General features: G+C 36.8%; 1 protein-coding gene across 16 annotated transcripts in view; it reads right to left on the minus strand.

Annotated features, from left to right (window-relative positions):
- LOC123319852 (zinc finger protein 135-like) overlaps nt 1–23,408 on the minus strand; it is a 122,640-nt gene that overhangs the window by 20,945 nt on the left and 78,287 nt on the right. For 14 of the 16 annotated variants that reach the window (XM_044906840.1, XM_044906841.1, XM_044906850.1 and 11 more), the window contains 2 exons: nt 22,141–22,363; nt 2,871–3,064 (listed from right to left, as the gene is read on the minus strand). In XM_044906840.1, the coding sequence (XP_044762775.1) occupies nt 2,871–3,064; nt 22,141–22,363 (417 nt within the window). The remainder of the gene's footprint in view (nt 1–2,870; nt 3,065–22,140; nt 22,364–23,408) is intronic. The other 2 variants (XM_044906849.1, XM_044906846.1) reach the window with 1 other exon arrangement.

The raw sequence follows: 23,408 nt of genomic DNA on the forward strand, positions 1-23,408 counted from the left end.
TCTTTTAGCTCGGAAACTTTGCCGACTATAAATCCCGGGAAAACTCCGAATTTTCAAGACTTTGTTAGTGTGGGAAAGCGCACCTGGCTTTTTCATTTCCCGACAGATTCGCCCCCAATAAAAAGTTGCAGATTAAAAATACCTCGTCTAGAAATGAACCTCATGGTCTCAAGATATCACGTAATTGTGAAAGGGTTGAAAAATATGGGGATATTCCTAGGAACAGGTGAGGAGTAGGTAGATTGTCGATTTTTTTTCAACCAACTTCTTCGATACCTCTTTGGTTTCTTCATTGGATGGTATTTGTAATATTTCCTGTTGCATCTTGACGTTGGTAAAGTTGAGAAATATTGATACTTCAATTCCACCAAAAGAAGAAGAAACTTTTTCAATGCACCGGTCTAATAATAATAATAATTAATGTTAATTAGACACATTTTCAGTAATTAAAGTGAATCGTTTAAAAGAACCACGAGGAGAGAACGCAGAGCTTTGATAATCTTCAAAATAATACCTCAAGAAAAGGTCTAAACAGTTATATTCTATTAGAAATGAACTCTACTTCTATAACGGGTGAGTCTTTTACTCGTACAAATATTTTAACAGTAGATTCTTGAGGTCAAAAAAACCATTTTTTTTTACCATTTTATCCGATTCGGTCCTGATTAAAAGATGTAGCCATTTTTAGTTTTCATAATGAGCTATGTCATCTCTGGAGAAACAAAATTCCCTTCAGAATAACAAGCTAAATCTATGACACATGACACTACACATCTGCGGATCTTTTAAGAATTACACTAAGCCAAAGTACTACCCAATTTTTCGAATATCACAGATATTTTTGAATTTTGAACATCAAATTACTCGAAAACGGCGCATTTTACGAGAAAATATAAAGAATACATTCATTTTACAAAACGTTCAAATATATAGTGTCCAACTTAGTTTCCAGAGTTGTGTTCTTTGAATTTTTGGTATTTTTATGGTACGTAATGGTCAAAATGAGAAAACTGAAAGACGTGGGTGATATCTTGTATTCGAAAAAGATTCATCAAACGCATGAAAAACTATATTCCGAAATTCATTTCATTCGATGAAACCCTTTGTGAGATATAACTAAAAATATCATTTTTTATGGATTTTCAAGAGCCTGTTCCTTTTAAACCGAGACTATTCGGAAAAAATGGTGAAGGACAAAAAGGTTCCTTTGGACCTCTGAAATCTTCTGCTGAAATATTTGTCCGAGTCAAAGACTCACCCTGTATACCAATAACCAATTTCCATATTACTGGTCCAATGAATGCTTTCATTGACACAATGAATCCATGGTCCTCAGAAAAGTATAGACTGCTGTTATACTAAAACATGGTATAATATCTAATATATGTTTAGAGTTTAGGTTTATAGATTCAGAGATTTAAAGAAACATTAATTGATTGAGGGAAATAAATTTGGATTCGGTTCATTACTTATAGTAACCTTTCTTCAAACATAACGACAAACGACTTGATTATGGATTTATTCAATTTTTTCAAAGTGGGACAGAGATGAACAAATTAAATTTTGCAGTGGTATTTTTCAAATACAGATGCACCTAAACCTCAATCCTTTACCTATTCCTTATAGCTACTAGAGGTAAAATCAGCCGCACTCTTATTTATTTTTCACCATAACTTTTCATTCAGGATCATCAAAAAATATTGAATTGAAATGCCTATTATTTCTGAATAGTTCATCTATTTCCTTTCAACTATGTCCGTAAAAAAATAAATCAGATTCTTTGATGTGTTTTTAATCATCACATCGGCTTATCACTCATTTAAAATTATTTGGCATAATTTGAGCACAAATCAAATACACTCAACGAACTAAATTGTTACTATGCTAGTAGTCAAATTGACATTCGAAACTACAGAAGGTAGATCCTAAGCATTGAGAAAAAATCATGACGCCTTTTTTTTGGTTGTTTAAAAACAGAGCAAGGGTATATTCCATATTTTACGGAAATACTAGCATTTTTCCGATGAAAACTCAGAACACAATGAAGTTTTCAAATGGAAAGTTATGGTGGGAAAATAAGTTTCAGGTGCATCTCTATTCAAGAAATACCTGTTCAAAATTTCATTTGTTCATCTTGGTCATACTTTGAAAAAATTGAATAAATCCATAGTCTTCATCTTTGAAGTAGCAGAACTCTTTAACGAAGCATTTCACGACATCAAAAGTCCTTGGGGACTTTTCGTCTTATCTTTAGGTTCTGAACCTATATCCACATTTATTCCCCTAATCCTGGGACACCCTGTATAACAGAGGCTCCAGGTAACATAAGAAAAGCTACGAATAACGAGAAATTTATACATGATCAATAGTTGAGCAGTGTTATTTCATTGACAAAGAATAATTCTTTGAATCCATGCATTGAAATCAGATGACCACAGAAGAAATGTTTAGTGTTAGATTGAACTTATACTATATTGAAACATCTTTTCCTTTATAATAACATTTCGGAAATATCCGTATTTCAACTATGTTTAATAAGTATTAAAACGAAGAACCTCACTCCAAATATCGACATCCTTATCCACCGCAACCAACTGAAGTCTTTCAACATAATAATTTTTTTGGTGTAAAATCAAACTGAAAATAATTCCGAACCAAACTTTGAAACAATAACGAACTGATAAAAACCACATCCAACAAATTCTGTTCAAATCATAATAATCAAACTATATTAAATGAACGTTCACTGTAACGTACCTCAGCGACAAAAAACAATAGATTTTCATCTTTGTGGGTACGTCCCAGCTCAAACCAAACCAGAACAAATAAAGGGGGTTAATGTGAAATAATAGAAAACCGAGTGTACATACATGGCTTACTTTCGACGTGTGAGTTCTCAGGCTTGACTCAGTCGCGAAGCCTTTTCCGCAGATGTTACAGTGAAAAGGCCTATTTTTCGCCCTCTCCACTTGGGCGTCGTGATTCCTAAGGTGCTGTTGGAGGTTGCTGAGCTGGATGAAGGCTCGGCCGCAGTCGGGAAGGTGACATTTGTAGGGACGTTCACCTGGGAAAAAAATCAAAGTTAGTTATTTGACATCGCAGAGTCATGAATGCCGATTAAAATTTAATTTTTTTCATACGAAACAAGGTGTCGGTTTCTAATTTTCATCGTGTTCATTTTATCGGAGTATAGACCAATGGAAACGATTCAGAATCGTGGAGTTTTTCGAATCGAGTTGCCGCATCATTATGGTAATCCTAGTGGTCTCGGAAATACAGACTAATAAGGGACAAGAATAACATCCAGTTCTCCGTGCTTTTACTACACTTTTTCGAATGGCGCACTGAAAGAATGAGTTATCGAGGAGTTTCTCGCATAAAATACTCGTTAAGTTTTCTTTCCATAGCAGCGAATTACTTACGATACATTAAGAGTACAGTTTCCGCCTCAAACTAAACAACCACTATATTCTTCCACGAAAAAGATGCAAATGACGACCTTTCCCCGTCTATTTTGAATAGATACGATTTATTCATCGTCGGCTCTGTTTAGCCGACGTCCCTCTCGCTCCAAATTAAAAACCTGTAAAAAGTTCTTCGACGATTCCAGCTAATAACCAAGTTTTCGTTTTTAATTTCGACGGACCCCTTATATTGGACTCGCAACTTCGACAAAGGGTTGAAATTGGTCACATTCTTCAGCGATTAGGGGTTTCGAAAAGTTTGATCTGGTTTTTATTCGATACCCCCATTGTGCGGGGGTTGTTTGTTTCATTCTTAAAGTCTTACTCTTTTGTCTTTTTAGGCCGACAGTTGGGAATTTTATTTCGTTCGGTGGAGGTTGTTTTATTTGTTCGACCCTGTCGATTAGGGATTAGGGGCTTCAATTCTGACCTGTCTCATCGAAGATCGTTTTTTGTTTTTTTTTTGTGGCTTAGAATATTGAATGAGGAATAGAGGTTAATTCTGTTATTTCAAATTGAGCTTCAGCAAAATATACACATTTTTTTTTGCATGGTATATTCACACTGTACTCAAAAATGGAATGGAACCTATTGACTGAATTATCTACAAATAAATCCCATTTTTTTAACTAAACAATTCCTATACCTAAATGATTTTTACAAGTATATTGTGGGCTACGCTCAACTGAGTATTTTCAGAATATACACAGAAATTAATGTCGAAGACCGAAACTGATGAATTTTTCAAAATACGTTCCCAAATCGATTTTTGCCTCAAAAATATTTTTCAATGTTGTTGTGCTTTATTTACAATATATTTATACGATATATACAATCGGTAGAATTTTAAGATATCGAAACAATGTAGTTCGTAAAAATTGATAGTTTTCAGACATAGGTTTGTTCGTAATTAAAAAAAATTTCTCATAAATTTGTTGAATTTTCAAAGGAAAAATATTTTTTACATATTCACATTCTCTGTATATATAAATTTCGTTGTAAGTACTCTGTTTATAAAGTTCTATATATATGAAAAAATAAAATATACACACTCTCTCGAACATACTCGATTTATTAAAAACTCAAAAAGGAACACTTTATCCCATTTGTACTCGCTAATAACAAAAAATCAATTTTATCAGGAAATTGCCACGTTATCGAATTGACAAAAAAAAAATAAAAAATCAAGTTTATATATTTTCTCTAATCACAGTATTTTAATTGCATTCAACAGTGGGATCTTTGTGATGTCTCGTTTATCCTCGACCTAATCTAATTGTTGATGATAAACGAGTCTCAAAGATCCCAACTAAAATTATTCAGTTTTATTGCTTTTAATTCTCGAAAATATATCGCAGAAAAATTTTGATGTTGCAAAAACTGACGTACCTATTAACATCTATCTAAATAATATACTCGCACTCTCGCTCACCATTCTCAATTTTTGTATATATTTACAGTATCCTAACCTATTTCTTAAGTATATTATACCTTGAGGTATAAATTTTCAACACTTATACTATACAAATTTTATCGTTCCTTTCAAAATGATTTCTGCACTTTCGAAGTGCGATTTGTATTATTGATAATGACTATAGTCATTGAGTGAAACTGAACGAGTCGAACGTCTTATCAAGTTTGATCTATTTGGCACATTCTGTTTAGTTTTATTTTTATTTCTTTTTGAACATGTATACAAGCTATTCAGGAATCGTATTCCACTTATTTCAGAAAGTTTAAATGAAGAGCCAGGACGGAATTAAGCTTTTGAAAACGAGAAAAAAATGTTTCGACTAAACAAAATTAATAAAAATATTAAACGGAAACAAGAAATATTCAGTGCAAGTAAAAATTCTGATTTAATTTTTTATTTTGTTTGAGGAGTGAAGGAAAGATAATGTTTATAGGGTGCCTCTACAAAAATGAAAACCAATAATGGTAGACACTTTAAGGGAGAATGCCTCATAATGTTGAGTTGGCGGAAGTGAGAATTTTTCTGTTAACTAATTTTTGGTGTCTCAATTTCGATATTCCGGAAAGATTGAATTAATATAGCAAGTAAAAAGTATTTCAAACACTCAAAATCAGTAATAGACGAATTAGACCAAACAATATTCGGTTCGAGAAAGTTTTATGAGTGCAATAAAAAAATCTGATTGCCACAATTAACCCATCAATTAATGTGCACTCCAATACCGAGTGGATTTCGAATTGAACCTGACGATTCGTGAAACAGCATCCATCACCCGGGGAATATCCCAGTTTTAATCCGTTTCTGGATACCTGGAAACCGATCCAGTGATTATTACTTTCTCGAAATTTTTGTCGAACCCCTATAATCAGCGGTGACCGCATCCCTCAGATAGCCATTGGGAAAATTATTTACTATCGTTCCAATAAATCCAAATGCGCGCCCTCTACATTTATTCCCGGATGGATCGTTGCTGTTGACAAAACTACGCGAAATGCACTTCTGTCTGTTTCCCTCGACCACCCCTGAAATGCACAATGTGCATCGTTCGGCCGCCAGTACATAGGCCTAGGCTCCACCCTTGCGAGTATATAACGCACCCCGTGCCCCGCCGTGCAATGCTACCCCCCCGACGCACCGCTCGGCACATTTGCGATCATAGTCGGCGCGTGTACGCCATGTTTGTAAAATTTTATTTAAAAGTAGGCATTGGAATGCTATCGATTTTATCCCCGTACGACCCCCCGGGTGGTGTGTGGGGGGTGGGTAATGCTGATATTTGCATGTGCAACGCGTGCAATACTTCGAATATAATTCAAATACTGATCGTGTCTAATTTTTTCGGTTTAGGGGGTGGATTTTGAGGGTGGATTTTGGGATATGACGGTGGGGACCCCCAAAAATTTGCATAAAGGTTGAAAAATTGGGTTCAATAATGCATAAAAATGCGTAATAAATTTTTTCAACATCACCATTGTCCATTATTAACATTGGGTTGAAAATTTTTTTTAAATACAGGATGAGCTTTTAACTCGTACAAATATTCTAACAGTAGATTCTTGAGGTCAAAAGAAACAATTTTTTCTGAGCCATTTTTTCCGAATCAGCTCGGTTTGAAAGATACAGGCTGTTGAAAAACCTTAAACAAATGTTATTTTCAGTTCTATTAATTATTGAGTATCAAACCCACCCATTAAATCCATGGGTTTAATACTCAATGGTTCTATCTCAAAAATGGTTTTATCGAATGAAATGAATTTTGGAATATTATTTTTTCAGTTGTTCGATTTATCTTTTTCGAATACTGGCTATCACCCACGTTTTTCAGTTTTCTCATTATGACCATTACGTGTCATAAAAATACCAAAAATTCAAAGGACCCAACTCTTGAAACTAAGTTGGACGCTATCTAATGAATATATGAACTTTTTGTAAAATCAAAGAATACTTCATATTTTCTCGTATAATGCGCCGTTTTCGAGTAATTTGATATTCAAAAATAAAAAATATCTGTGAAATTCGAAAAATTGGGTACTTTGGCCCAATGCAACCCTTTTTAAAAGATCCACATATGTGTAGCATCCCAGATTTAGCTAGTTATTCTGAAGGTAATTTTGTTTCTCCAGAGGTCACAGTTGATCATGAAAATTTAAAATGGTTGTATCTTTTTTGTCAATGAAGAATCGGAAAAAATGTTGAAGAAAAAAGTAATTTTTTTAACCTGAAGAATCTACAGTTAAAATATTAGCCCCAGTCAAAGACTCACCCTGTATAGTATTCAATTTATAGTATAGAATTTTAATAATGCTTTAATACTAAGGAAACATTAGGATTTGTTTTCTTCACTTTTCACTTTTTTCTGTAGTTTTCGAAAACATCGGAGCATTTTAATCGAACAAGAAATTTGTTTTCGTAAAAGGTTTCTGGAGTCTTGTACTTAATGTTTTTGAATTGATGTAAAGGTAATGTCATACCAAATTTAGTGGTTAGCAGACGTTTATATTTGATTTTCCCAACCAAGGGCGGATCCAGGATTTTTTTCTGGGGGGGGCACAACGGGCACACGAGCAAAAAATCAACAGTAAATGTGAGAAATGAACTTCACTTTTATTTTAAAGAGTTCAAGTATGAATAGAAAGATCCGTCCGTCTGGGGGGGGCACGTGCCCCCGTGCCCCCCCCCTAAATCCGCCCTTGTTCCCAACAATTAATAACGTCTCTGGATTAAAATGAGAAGATTGTGTTTTATCTTATTTTTAGAACTAACAATTTTGGGAGTGGAAGTCAATACACACAAAACTTTGTATAATTCAAATCTTGATATAAAAAACCTATTGTTTATAAGTGGTTGAGGTCAGGGATAAAGGAAATCAATTAGATGAAAATTCCACGTTTCTATTATATTCAAATCATCTTCGGGGCATTACAAAACAATACCGAATGGCCAATTTAAAACAAAAAACAGGAATCCTGAACTTGAACGATCACTTACTATAAATTACAATACAAAAATATAAACATTGTATATAGGAAACTTTTCTGACAATATTGTCAGAAAAGTTGGGATGACAAGAGTGTTTCTGAAAGTCCCTTCTATTCAACTGCATATAAAAGTGTTAAATGCGATAAACGCTATATAGAACCTCCAAATAACCAAGTGATCATCCGGAACTCTTCTCGACGTTTCGTTCTCCAAGACAATCTTCAAGCAAAGAAAAGCAAAACTCCTCGTATGCAAACCAGCGATGCCATGTAGCGCTCAGCTTTTCGCGGGGTACCTAACCTATCCCAACTGGATTTTCCTGCACGTGTGGAAAACTCAAACGTACCCCCACCCCACCCAGTTTTCCCTCCCCTCCAACTCATCCCGAGCGTTCGCGAAACTACACACTCTCACGCACTCATCTCGCCGTTTCAGCCGATACAGATTTTATCGATACCTCGGACTGCCGGACCAATAACGTTCCCGTTTATAATTGTTATGTGTCGGTAAACGTTGACAACGTATCCGAAAAAATAGTTATTTCGTTATTGATGGAATACGCGCATTCCGAGAATCCAATTCGGCCGATGTCGCTTTTGAGGGTTGCGTTATTCGATAGCATTTAATTTTTTGAACGCCACTGTGTTTTTTTCGATCTCTGATGGGGGTTTCGTGTTATTGGAAACTGGGGATTTTCCGACAGCCGAAATGGGGATGGGGATGGGATATCATGCTTTTTCAACTTTCATTCAGTTTCTGTAACGGATAAAGCAAATTATAACTTTTATGCAGGACAAACTACGAACTTTGATAATCCCTAAGTGTATCAACACTTCCTTGCCTATTTGTGGCAGCAGGAATTACACTCTTTTATGCTGTCTTCACAAGAAATCAAGCAACACATTTGTACCTTCTCGTAGAATTTGAGTTGTTTTGAAGGCTTGGATTTCTTGTATTCTGACTAACAATAGCAGCTAGAGCTCGTGTATGCAAAGCTATTTCAAACGATAAGGGGTTTTCATAAGTTTTTAAGGGATGTACCCCACTGAGACTAAAATATTCTTTGAAAATATACCAACAGTTTTGGTGAATATTATTCACCCATGGGTTAATAATGAAGAGTGCTTATAAATGATCACCAGAAAAGTGGTAAAAAATGCTTTAATAGACACAGATGGTCATAGATTGAAGCACATATGAAATAATGTATCTACATATGAAATAATGTAATGATATTTCTAGGTCAATCTCTCAAGACTGAGATTATCTGTGAAAACTCCGGTAGAGGGTGAATGATATCCTAGAACAAAGTTATCATTGCACATTTTGAAGTGAACATAATGAGTAAAATTTGCCCTATTTTCAGGCTCAAAATATTAGCCTTTCGGCGTTAAACTTCATCAAGTTGCAGATATCTTATTGCCCATTTTGAACTGAACATAATGAGTAAAATTTGCCCTATTTTCAGGCTCAAAAGATTAGCCTTTCGGCGTTAAACTTCATCAAGTTGCAGATATCTTATTGCCCATTTTGAAGTGAAAATAATGAGTAAAATTTGCCCTATTTGCAGGATTAAAAGATTAGCCTTTCGGCGTTAAACTTCATCAAGTTGCAGATATCTTATTGCCCATTTTGAAGGGAACATAATGAGTAAAATTTGCCCTATTTTCAGGCTCAAAAGATTAGCCTTTCGGCGTTAAACTTCATCAAGTTGCAGATATCTTATTGCCCATTTTGAAGTGAAAATAATGAGTAAAATTTGCCCTATTTGCAGGATTAAAAGATTAGCCTTTCGACGTTAAACTTCATCAAGTTGCAGATATCTTATTGCCCATTTTGAAGTGAACATAATGAGGAAAATTTGCCCTATTTTCAGGCTTAAAAGATTAGCCTTTCGGCGTTAAACTTCATCATGTTGCAGATATCTTATATGTATAAGTAGTTCTAATACATGGTAATTCTTTGACTCGTACAAATATTTAAACAGTAGGTTCTTCAGGTCAAAAGAAACACTATTTTCTTATACCATTTTTTCCGATTTGGGGCTGATGAAAAGATATAGCCATTTTGAGTTTTCATAATGAGCTGTACCACTTCTGAAGAAACAAAATTCCCTTCAGAATAACAAGCTAAATGTATGACACTACACATCTGTAGATCTTTCAAGCAGAGTTACATTCAGCCAAAGTACCCAATTTTCCGAATATCACAGATAATTTTTGAACTTCAAATTTCTCAAAAACGGTGCAAGAATACTTTAATTTTACAAAACGTTCAAATACATAGTGTCCAACTTAGTTTCCAGTGTTGGGTTCTTTGAATTTTTGGTATTTTTATGGTATGTAATGGTCATATTGGGAAAACTTGGAGACGTGGGTGATATCTTGTATTCGAAGGAGATTCATCAAATAAATGGAAAACTATATTCCGAAATTCATTTCATTTGATGAAACCGTTTGAGAGAACTAAAATAACATTTTTTTAAGGGTTTTCAACAGCCTGTATCTTTTAAACCAAGCCGATTCGGATGAAATGGTGAAGGAAAAAAGCGTTTCTTTTGACTATCTACTACTGAAATATTTGTACGAGTCAAAGACTCCCCCTGTAAAGATAACTTGGACATTGATACGATGATTGCTTTGGTGGCAAAGGTCTTGAGGTCTTCTTCCATAGTCCCGTTACACCATCTATTTCAATAGCTTTTTCTTTACATTTAAAATGTATCACCCTGTATATTCCACGCACCGGGGAGCACCTAGAACATAGCGAGACGTCACAGCTCGCACACCAAACAAATACCCACCCTTCCTTATCTTCCTCAAACACATTCATTACCTAAATCAAGTCTGCCATCGACCGGGCCGAGAAAAAAAAACAAAAGAAAGGGCCCGGAGAACAAATGCATAGCGTTTATTCATTCCGCCGGATGGACATATGGCTTATACGGGAATGAGAACAATTACTTTTTCTACTTGAAGTACACCTTTATAATGGACTGTAACGATTTTAGGTCGTGCCGGAACCCACCCACAATGCGGACGCGTTTAACCCCTTGTACGCACATTGTTTCAAAAAATTTCGATACACACCTGCCCGTCCAATCGGCCGGGCCTGTAACTCTAAGACATTGTTTTATTGTTGCAATCTTATCTCGACAGTATTCATGATTGCATTTGCAACTCGAGAAACGAACTTTTCTCATGTTGGTATAACGATTCTCCTGAAACTTCATATTTATAATAGAAAAAGACGAGTAAATCAACCCGAAAAATTACATTCGAAACGAAAATCCTATCAAAAATGCTCCAAACAATATGAATGTGACGTTTGAGGTTATGTAGTACGTCACTTGTCAAATGAAATCTGACAGATCAGCAATGTAGACAATGCAGACAATACAACAACCTCACATTTGTACAGATAAGACACTTCATTTGGTAGAATTTTGAAAATACCAACGAAATTGGTTTCATTTCTCTCCTATCTAAACAAAGAAGAATATCAGTGAAAATTTTGTTGCAAATTACAGTATATTTTATGTTTTTCCCCCGAAATCTCCAACATATCATCTTCTGATTGTTATTCAAGTATTCAAACAATTCAACTTGTCCAATGTATCAAATTTTTCATGAACCAATCAAAATCAACAACTATAAAGAACCATCAACACCTCAATTAGCGTCTTGACACCGTTAAGCCCCACGAACACCTAATCAGTGATAAAAATTCCCATCGATGTTAACAAGGAGCTTCCGTGTTAATTTTAAAATATAGACAAGCACATCCGGCGCATATAACCTGAATTTTTACACCCTTTTTCATTCGTCTTCCTCTGCCGTAATGACCAAGTCACACTTTGGAATATTAATAAAGACGCTGTGGAAGAAATTACCTTCCTAATGTATTCAGCACCTTCGTTATCGTTCCAGAAAAATTGTCACTTTGTTTCGCAACCCCTTATCGTATCGGATTTTTATATTTAAACGTCCACGGATGAAGAGGGTAATTTTTTCGGTATGGAGGGTTGGTGGGGCGCAAACACCCTTCGTTTTTTCATCTCAGAGTGTACAAGAATTCGGTCGGGTTATCAGAATGAGATTGGGAGACTTTTAATTAACATTTGAGACCGTTATTCCTCTAGGTTTGTAGGTTACGGGGAGAGCCTTGAAAGAATAGAATGTGTTATGAAATGACTGAAGGGAAAAACGAGGGTAATGAACTGCCAGTTATATTCCTCGAAATAAAATCCAAATAGTTTAATTTTTATCGAAAGTGATGCTGATTCATTATAAATCTTGTAACTACTAAAAGACTCCTCTTTATTCAATGTTGCACACTTTTTTGTATTGGATCGCTACTGTATTGACCTACTTTGAGGATGGTTGAAATCTATAATCCACCTGTTCATTTTTTAGGGGAAATTTTATAAATTAACGGTAAGGACCATTCCCCAACTTACGAACATATTGTGAATTGATAGAGTGAAAGTGAAGCACCAAAAAAATTCAAATACCTTCCCTCTAACAACCCTCAACCTAGCAACCATCCACCTTAACGACTTTATCCGTTAAACTTTCTCCTTCATTAGGGCATATGCTCACTGGCACTATGAGCTTGCGACATCAAAAATCCACCTTTGGCACGTGCCACCTACGTGTCCTTGTTCTATGAACGACAAGGTCTAAAAAGCGGCCTGAAATGTATGCCCCTACACTCGCGCTGCTTTGCATATGACCTGACAATCAATGGGGAAGAAATTTATATGCTTCCTCCAGGAAGTCGAAAAGGGTTGTGGATATCTCCGAGGCCCATTCTTACAAGACATAAATTGTTTTTATTTGTTTTTGTGATGCGGTCATTTGTTTTGAGGGGTTGAAAGGATATATCAGTTTGTAAATGAGGTGTTTTAATGCGAAGATAGAGAAAGCAGCTCGTGTCCCCACGCTTTGCCGTTTGTAACATGTTTTCCGTTTCGTTTTGACGCGTGTAGAACCAACATTCGATAATTTACTGAAACACCCAGAAAATTTCAGTGGGTACATCGATTTTCTTTTGAATTTGTTGGGGAAGTAAGTGCTGTTTCTATTAAATAAACATTTTTGTATCTCCCCCTTTATCCCTATGTTGGCAAGTTGTGTATCTGTTGAGAAGTTTTGGAGAGAGTATTTTAAATTAGAGTACGTTTTGTGCTGTTTTCTGTACTTCGTGTAGTTTTACTTCATTACAGCAAAAATTGCACGATACGATGAAGAATTACAACAAATCTATCAATCGTGGTTTATAAGAGTACCTAATGTAGTCTTTTATGAATTACAGCGATCATTGTAATATACGAGGGAGAATTGTCTTCTAAGTGTAACTGAATCATTAGTGTCCCACTCATGGTGAATATTTGAAAATAGTATCAGTGAAATATCTCTTATGAGCAATTTGTCTTTTGTGGTATTACAGCAGTAATTACACTGTACAAGCTGAAGTATTACAGCGATGAGTCTATCGAGCATGCAGTAGGAATTTAAATGTATTAAAATTTTTGAGATTTATTGGTAATTGCCAGTATTTTCTGTCAAGCTTTTTATATTTCATTTATTGAAAAGTAAAATTTGGGGAATTTATGTTCCAAATATGTAATTGACAGACAGTTGGAAAAATGCTATTCCAAAAGTGTTTCTGCGAATTATGGTAGGGAGCTCAATCAATTTTCGTAAAATACATACTGTTATGGAAAATAAACGATAATTTCGAACCATCAATGCGATTATTGACATTCTTCATTGTGTCTTGTATAAACAAAGTATTTTTCAACGAATTACAGTGATGATGGTACTGCAATTACAGCTCCTACTTTCATGAGCAAAACAGTTGCTTTGGAATTACCGGGATAAATGACAAAATCCATTTTTAGCCATCGAATGAGCAGAAAAAGTGTTTCTATATATATCGAAATTACTTGATATTGTTTCAATTCAAATTATTACCCTTAAGAAACTTTTCAAAAATATTAATTTTTTGTTGTTAGGCTGAGTATGACATTATTATTGTTTTTTGGTACATAATTAATTGACAGGGTTCTTCTTTTGGGATTAAGACTGCAGTTTGTAATGTAAAAAATTATCTGCGATTCGGAAACAATCTCAAATTCCCATTTCAACTATACCCAACCTGTATATCTATTTCTTCAGTATCTGATTTGAATTGCGTTCAACCCCTGGACCAGGTGCAGCAATCAAATTAGTTATTCCTTCGGATCATCGTAGTTTTTGCTCGATTTTTTGTCAGTGTTCACTCGATAACCCTTCCTCCTAACATATAATCATTTGTTTCAATCAATAAGCAATTTTATAGAGTAAGGAAGGGTCATTCCATCTTGGTTCGGACATATGGTTCCCTGTCGGCCAAACTAGTAACGATTTATAGTCGTAGTATCATTTTTTCGACCTCATATGCATATGGCCACAGCTTAACCCTAAATAATCAACCCAGAGCAGCGCATCTGCCCCGTTGTACGTACTGGAGGTCAAATAGAAAATAGAAGACGGACACTGATGACGTAACGAACGTGTATCGAATTTTTAAATTGGTTTTCATTGTGTCCGTACCGATAGGGACAATTAAAAAGGCACGTGTGATATGGTAAACACCTTTACCAATTTTAAGGTATGAGAGCATAACACACTTCATGGATTTCTGATTGGAATTACACGGTTTGTGCCAGTGAGCTGGCTCATCGGAAGCCGTTGTATGTAGGTTCCGTGAAGACAAATGGTACCCTGTCGTCAGCTGTCGGCGGGATTGTTTTTTTAATATTTCATAACGTTCTTGGTTTGATTGAGCACCGAGGATTTTGTATGGGGCACCTTGAAGAACTCACTGATATAGGTGATTGTAGAATTAAGTTAGAGCTACACCAGCCAAATCACCCAGCCAAAACCAGCAGTTATTGATTACATCTTTATTACAATTTATTACACAAAGTCTAAAGTAAGGACTTGTAACTTTTGAAGTAATTGTGATGAAGGAATGGGATTTGGAATTGAATTATATTTGTGATGAGCATCCATTCGGTCGAAAAAAATGTTAAGTTTCGACTGCAACATGTGTTTTCTGAAAAGGACAAACATACTGATCGAAATTGGCAACTGTAATAAAATTCGGACCTTGTAGTAAAAAAATTAACGAATGGTTCCATGCTTCCAGCTTTGGCAGGATGATTTGGCATATGTAGCTGTCACTCACGAAAAGAACGTGACACATTGTCTATGGGTGCTGTTGGTAGAGCATTCGCAATACCACACAACTTATGGATCTGTAATAAAGTACTAAATAATGAATGCAAAGCAAAACTATTTATTTGTTTCACCGTTTTCACAGTACAATTCAGAACGATTTTGTCATAAGTTGTACTGTCTTATATGTTACTCCAATGTTTTGAATAATTATGTTTTATCCATTGACATATCTAATCTATGGTGTGCCCCATCTAGATGAAATTTTTTTGATTGAGGGTGCTTCTTTTCTTCATTTGTCCAGAGACTTTGGAGTACCTCCTAAGGTCTATTTATGTTTCAGGATTCAATTTGAAAGGTGAACCACCAGAAGAAAATCCATCCTATGTCACCCACACCTACTTGATTTCCTAACATGTCAGTATCGCCTGTTTTACCACGTCTTGTTTGTCATTCATCAGAAGAAATATGAACGTCCTTCGAGATATAGATGATCATGTCCTTCCAAATTTCAGCAGTTTCAAGACCTATTCTTTCGTAGTATAAGGAGCTACTCCATATTTCTATGGAAGGATCTACAGGGGATGATTTATCACTTATCAAAACCACCACTGTATGTCTACAGTTTGCCAATAGAGATTCTATGACAGGTGAAAAGTCGACAACTTTCTGCAACCTCACAGGTGTCTACCTTGGGAAAAACTTGGCCATCTTGACCAACTTGTTGCTATTTTCACGGTGAAACCCCCTCATATATTGAAAATTGGGATTTGATGAGGTTTTGAAGAATCAAAGATAGATGTTGTGCAAGAGCAGATGAATATCGTCAACCCTGCCGAAGCCCACAGTATTTTAAACGTTACGAAGGCTACCATGACCACAGATGACACAAAGGATGTTCTCCAACCCCCCTCAAACACCGTAGGGCATTTCCCGACTTTCCCTGCACGCCAATATCGGTCAGACAATTTTTGACCTCTACCGTTTGGCCGGCTCGCCCGCTGATGGAATGTTCCGCAGCCCTGCACTTCATCGAACTCGGATGCAACTACAACCCCCGTCTGCAGGGGTGCATTTTCGGTCTGCACTCCGCACACACATGTACACGTTCGAACTGGCCGGTACACGTCGCAAATGAGAAATCACGGCGAGGGGGGTTTGTTGGTCCGACCCCTGTGTCCACTGCAAGGGTGGCTCGGAAACGCGCCACCCTGCAGGATAACGCAGCCATCGATTCACGGGATATTTGCGTTTACTTCCGATGCTGGAAGTGCCCGATACGGGATATATTTCAGGGGATTAAATGCGGAATGGTTGCGCGGGGAATTGAAATTGGGAATGGGCTAGGTCCAGTGGTTGCTATATCGATATTTCACGCCGAGAAAGTCTCCAAGAAACTGCACAGGGCTACCACAAGCCATTTGACTTCTTCTTCCAGGACTATATAGGAATAAACAGTCCTATTTCACCTACAGAAACTGATTTATTTTGTTCTGATCACCTCTTCAGAAAAGTTGAAGTTTTCACTTTAAAAAACACATCAGGGTGTAAAAAACACATTCGCCAGGACTGATACATGAAGATCCTCGAAATATCCAGTTGAACACCCCAAAGGCTCAGTGCTGGAATCAGTTCTTTCAGCTGCTGAAAGGAAAACCCTGGACGAAGTTCAAAAGCTAGCCTGTGCATGCATAACTGGAGCTACGAAAACCTGCCCAGTTGTCCACTTGAGACCATTAAAAATATCACAGCTGTTTATCTAGTAATGGATGAATGGTCATGGAGCCTTCCTCAGAATACCTAAGGAAGGTATCTCTAATGGAAGTTGCACATATAGGAAAAAGAAAACACTGACAGAGAAACACTCTGCTATGCTTTGGACGAAAACCTATAGGAACAGATATTAGCTACTGGAGTTCATTAAATTCTGAAGGCTAAGGTGTAGATGGTACAGCTCTTTTATTTTGATCCATCTTCATACCATAAAGATGATTTATTAACAAGTTGATTCCTGAAACCTATACAGCACCTGACAGTCTTGAATTTGTCGTCACGTTTCAAGACATATATTGTTATAAAAAGGATAATACAAGAGATATTTGCTGACACCAAATGGAGGATGTAGTATTGTATTGTTGTCTGCAATTTAGAGAATTCTGAGGCAACATTGAAAAATGAATGACCCATATGCATGAAATCCAAAAGCTCCTTGATTCTTCAACTCAATTTATTCTGCAATTTTTCAATTCAAAATGTTACGCTTCTGTTCTCAATGGTCCATATGAGAAATGGTATAAGTGTATGTACTGATCTATACTGAATTTTCAAAAAATTGTTTCATTCTGCACAGTTTATCTTCGAGATTATTAACCGCTAGAGTAATATACCAGAAGTATAAGTCCATTTATACACTTGCATGATGCATTTCATAGGGTTATTCATCCTACAATATCAACTGATCTGATGACGATCATGAACATTTATATTTGCTATAAAATTCGATGAACCGCAGTTATAATTGTGCTCTGCTTAGGTAATTTTAATAGTGCAATTCGTATTTATTGAATGCTACCAAATCAAAAATTTATGTCAATACAGTGAATGAGGCTTGTCATTTGTGATGTTGTAAAAGGAAGACAAAATTGCCCTGATTAACATTTTTGAGGCATTATTCATCGAGTTAAAACCAATCAGATTCATTTTTATCGAAATCTGTAAGTGATCATTAAGCGTCCATTAAGTGATCATTAAACCAGCAACGGTTCTGTATATTTATAGCTAGGCATTTAGAAGCGTAAAATCATCACAGTTACTAGTCATATGTTCGAAGAGGCTTTCCAAAACCTTTTTCCACAAATCACCAAGTGATCATTCGATTTGAAAAATCTCAACACCATTTTCAAAAACGTATTCCGAATCATAAGTCCAAATGGCCTTTTGCTGGACTCTGTACTCACCACTAGAAGAGACAATCGCTGTTCGCGTATACGGAATTTGTTCGTTTAAAACTAATATAACGTAGGGATAATTTATTTCGTATTTCCTGGGACTATACGAGCCCGAAAATCAATTAAATGTGGTCATAAAATCGACATATAAATTAGTATATATAGGATGTATGTGGCGGAGGGTATAATTGAATTCCAAATTATTTATCGGATATTCTGCGGACGCTATTGCATTTCTAGCTGCCCCAGGGCCTCTTTGCCCGGTAATGTTGCTCCTATAACATCGCATTTCTTCCCAGCCCCATCTGCATCGGGCTACAGTACATTATTTCCCATCAGCATCATCGAATCTTTCCAGCGACGCAATGATCAAGAGAATAATGACCAAAACACCTTCACTACGATGATTAGTAATGAAGAAAGACTGAGCAAGTATATACCCCACCAAACTTTGGAAAAAAAAATAGTTGTAACAGTCACCAGTCATTGATTCAAGGATGATATGGAAGTAACGAAGTTACTCGATAAACGAGAAAGCCAAGAAACCTTCTCGAAAAGAAGCCCAAAAGCCAAAAACCTTCTTATGGCATAGGGAAATGCACCTAAACTAAGGAGTTCAGGATAAGGAATGAACCGAAAGAGAAAGACTGTAGTGGAATCTTCCAGGACTGAATCATTCCAAGAAGTTCCTTTGGAAATTCAACACTTTCAGATCTGAAAAGTGAAAAGTGTCTGGACCTGATTAAAGTATGCAACATCACTTGCTTTCTTACAAGGTACTAATGTAGCTACAGTACGAGAGACTAGATCTAGTAGAAAGTGGCTAGTGCAGATTCTGTGGAGTGAAGGAAGTTTCTAGGCTAAAGCATTCTTTGTTTTGGCTAGCAATGGCGAGGCATTCTGTCACCAGATGATCTGGAGTTTCATCCTTCTCCCTACAGAACCTTCACTCGGCAGATTCTGCTATAGACCCATTCTCATTAGGTGCTTCTTGAGGCAACAGTAAGAGGTGTTTCATATTCTTGCTAAGATCCAGTAACTTCGTAGATCTCCAGGACACATTTTGGAGTGTCCACGACTTGGAAGCTGTCTCCTGAGTAATGTGTAGATTGAACACTCTGCAGAAATGGCTTAAAAATCACTGAACGTGCATCTCTGTTACAACATGGTCCCATTTTCTAAGTAAAATTGCCTTGGAGAACTACTTCAGTGCAAATCATGTAATGCATAATGTCTCTCTTTGTTGAACCACTCATTTGATTCAAGTATTGGTAGCAGTTTTTCAATAAATCGTCGATTTGATGAGATTAAGAACAACCCAGTTCAGCACCAACATGACAAGCAACCGCAAACATGGGAAGGCATAAAGCATAAATGTTGATATCTTCATTCAGTATTCAGCACACCGGGCAATTCAAAATACCCCTTTTCGGCTCGCAGTTACCAATTCAAGCTGTCACTTCCGCCTTCTTATAACGGCCAAGAAGAACAGCTCGGTGCTTCGGTGGTCCCTCTGTATCTGTTCGCGTAGATCGCTACTCCGAAACAGGTGTTTGGATTTCGAGACGTAACTGATACATCTACAGACGGCATGATTGAGAGGAATGGAAGGCGGTAGCACATGGCAGATTAGGAACCCCAGATTTAAATGGACAATTATAGGTTGCGACCGGATTTTTTGCCCGCACTATACGACGACAGTTGGTCGGTTTTTAATTCGGGGCTCCGGAATTGTGTCAAGAGGCGGTTGAAGAGGTCGGGATGATTCAGCGCCTTGCTTGATGGATCTGGAAATCGATCAGGTGGTGTTAACTGTTTTCGATTTGTTATTTCTGGTGGTAACCCTTCGTCAACAGATCGTACGGTCTGGAATGATTGACTTTTTCGATGAGAAAAACGGTCTCATTTGAAACATGACAGTGTCTTTCAAGGAAAAACTTCATGTGATTGATTGACTGACTATATGCTTGTTACAAAAAATGGTCCTTAGTCAACAATAACAATCCTTGCATGCAAATCCAAATCATTCATTGGGACAAAACAAAAAGACGTTTTACGTAAATGAAACAGCTTTCTGGAAAGCTCATTTAAGAGAATAGACGATAATTATCCCTTATCGATCATGCACCTAAAGAATAAAGGGAGAAATATCTTGAAGTGAATTGAAATGATAACGTTGGTTTCCAAATTCCAACGTAGTTTTATAGAACAAGCATTCAAAAGAACTGTTCAGCCAAAAAAGCTGAATTCCCCCTGAGATTCTTCGAATTTGTTTCAATACTATGCAATCACTGCATAAAGCCAATCCCCAATGAAGAGAGTTCAACTCGCACCTGATCGTTTCCTTCAGATCAATCACTGCAATTCCCGAGTTGAATTCCTCCAACCAGCATATCGGAAGGAATCAAAACCAACTGGTTTCTCAATGAGAATTAGTTATGCCCACTACAAAAGAGTTTTCGCCAGAAACGTCTCATCTTCTCTCGTTCACTAGACGAGGCACATCGACGTATCGTCGAGACTAGACTATATTGTCTCATCGAGTTTTTGATATAATGATTAAGTATAAAAATTCTGTTTAAAGATGATCAAATAGAGACTGCTAGATTTTTCTAGACGAGACTAGAGAATACGAGATGAGACTAGAGAATATGAGATGAGACGAGGACTAACGAAACGAGACTAGGAGGCACATCTCCGCATTAGTGAGACGAGACTGTTTTCGGATTTGTGTCCAGTTTCAAAAAAAGACTACAAACGACGAGACTACAATATTTGTTTCGACGAGTCTAGAAATTAGGAGATTAGAGTTGGACTTTTTTTTTTCGGTTTTAGGTGCCTCAGATTTTACCAGATAAAACGAGGACTGAGGAGAAGAGACGAGCACTCATGAGACAACACTGGTAGGCACGAGGCGAGACAAGGACTAATGCTGTTTTCCAGATGAGGTACATCAACGTACTAGACTAGACGAGACGTTTTGGAGTCTTGTGTCCAGTTTTAATTCTGATTAATATTCTGAAGAAACATTATTAACGACGAGTGTACGAAGTTTTCGAGATGAGACAAAGATTTATAGACGAGGCTAGGGTTTACTAGACGAGACTTCACTTCATATCGACGAGACTAGAGAAAGTTTTGCTAGCATGATATTGCCAGTCAGCTGCATTTATTATTTAAATTGACAAGCCCATACTCAGATGTGAAATACCTTCAAGTTTCATTCGTTGACAGCTTTGAGAATTAGAAAGATCAAGTTGAGCAAAGTGAAACATGCTTCTTCTTGTTGAGAGTGTTTTGTTTGATGTCACTGTTTATCAACGTACGAAGTCATGAACGATTTAGTTGTATTTTCCACATAATATATGTGTCATAATATTTCGCTATGAACGTCCGAGGGAAGGACCAGAAAGTCGATATTGAAAAAACACTTCCTCGCCTATTTCTTCCGATATCGCTCTCGCGAAATTAAAAAGAAACTTAATTTGGCTCTCAGTTATTCGAATTGACCCACAGGCGTCCAGTCCTGGATTGATTGCAGCCAACCTTTTCGATCGACGATTAATGCTCTGGTCTACACAGGGATGGTCAGGCTAAATTGGCCCTGGGGGCGATCGCAAAAAGAAATATTCGATTATATCCCTCGCGTTTTTTCATTAAAACGATTAGGGTGTTTATTTGGAATAAATTTATTACTAGGGCGATTTTTTAGGAGCGTTTTTTCAGCGGTATGTCTTTTGATGAACGACGGCTATTGAGAGGGATGCTTTTGGTCTTCGACGAGGAATTTTATAACATAGAATCGATCGATTAGAGATTCTTATCTTATCTGATTTTTCTGTCCTTTAATCATTTTGCAGACCTATAGAGGAATTGCTAGAACTTTCAGGGTAAGAGGAGATTTTTCAGATGGCATTCTAGATTTCAGTTTACTGTTTACGCATTTTTAAGCAATACTGAGGCAGAAGTGTTGAAATTTTGTACCGACATATCTAGCTATCTCCCAATGGAGGACTAAGCCTTTCAAATGAACCAAAACCTGGACTCACCTGTATGCAGTCTTGTGTGTTGCTGTACATGGCTCAATTGCTTGAACCTTCTGTCGCAATAGGAACATTTGTACGGTTTTTCGCCGGTGTGGACTCTAATATGTTGAACTAGCTGGTGGTTGCTGCTGAAACTCTTCAGACACTGCTGGCACTGGTGTGGCTTGACTTCCGATCTACCTGTCAGTTCCCTGGCGTGCATGTGCATCGACTTCGTCATGAAGAGCTGAAAGAACCAACGTTTCGTCAGATTTACGTCCGAACATCATCGGGGATGTTGGTGTTTGTGTGTGTTTGTTCCTGATGTCTAAACGCGTGAATTCTTTCTCTTTTAGAAGAGGCTGTTTCTGGATTGATTGGCAAACGGAGTCGCTTGATTTTTGTAAGTTGATGAATTGAAATGGAGACTGCCATTCCTTCAAATTACGATGTTGAACCTTCCCAAAGAGATAAAATCACAGAATAGAATGGACACGAATTGCCTAGTGCGGTTCTACAATACGCTGATCTCGATTAGGCGAAACAGAATAATTGTGCAAAGGAAAGAGATGTCTACGTTAAATAATATATGTTTGTCCGATAAGAACGCAATGTATAATTATATCTGAGATTTGTAAGATATACCTATGCTTGTGTCTACTAATAGACTGGTTAAAATAGCTTATAACAGGTCAATATTATGGATAAAATAGGTGTATAAAGTTGCGTAATAGAAAGTGCAGATCACGAACGTTGTTTAATCTGCACGTTTGGATTTTTCTTCTGCGAATGTAAAACAGTGATGGTTTAGGTGGAAAACCAAGTTTATATTATTGGTAGAGATCGATGCCCTTAAAAAATTCACCTCTCGGTATGCAGAGGTGTTATGGAGAAGAATATTCGGCCCTATTTTCTCAAGAAGAATAAAGCGCTCATTTATACAGGGTGACAAGGATGTTTTCAGAACAGAACAGGTCAATTTTTAAAGGTAGGGGGGCATATTTTGAGAAGAATTGTAAGCCGAAATCTCCTAAACCTCAGGTGTAGGTTATATTCTTAATAGGGAATAGGGGGTGAGATTTACCTCTATTGAAAGATCACTTGTCCTTCTACATGAATACAATGGTTTGCAAATTTTTATTTATTCCTTGTGTGGGGGCTATCACCACTAAACTCCTCATAGGGAATAGAGGGTGAGCTAAACCTCAATTGGAAGACAATATGTCTGTCTACATAATACTATTGTCTTCCAATTGAGGTATAGCTCACCCTCTATTTTATATTGAGAATTT

This window comes from Coccinella septempunctata, chromosome 9, assembly GCF_907165205.1.
Source record: "Coccinella septempunctata chromosome 9, icCocSept1.1, whole genome shotgun sequence".
In the NCBI taxonomy this organism is placed as follows: Eukaryota; Metazoa; Arthropoda; class Insecta; order Coleoptera; family Coccinellidae; genus Coccinella; species Coccinella septempunctata.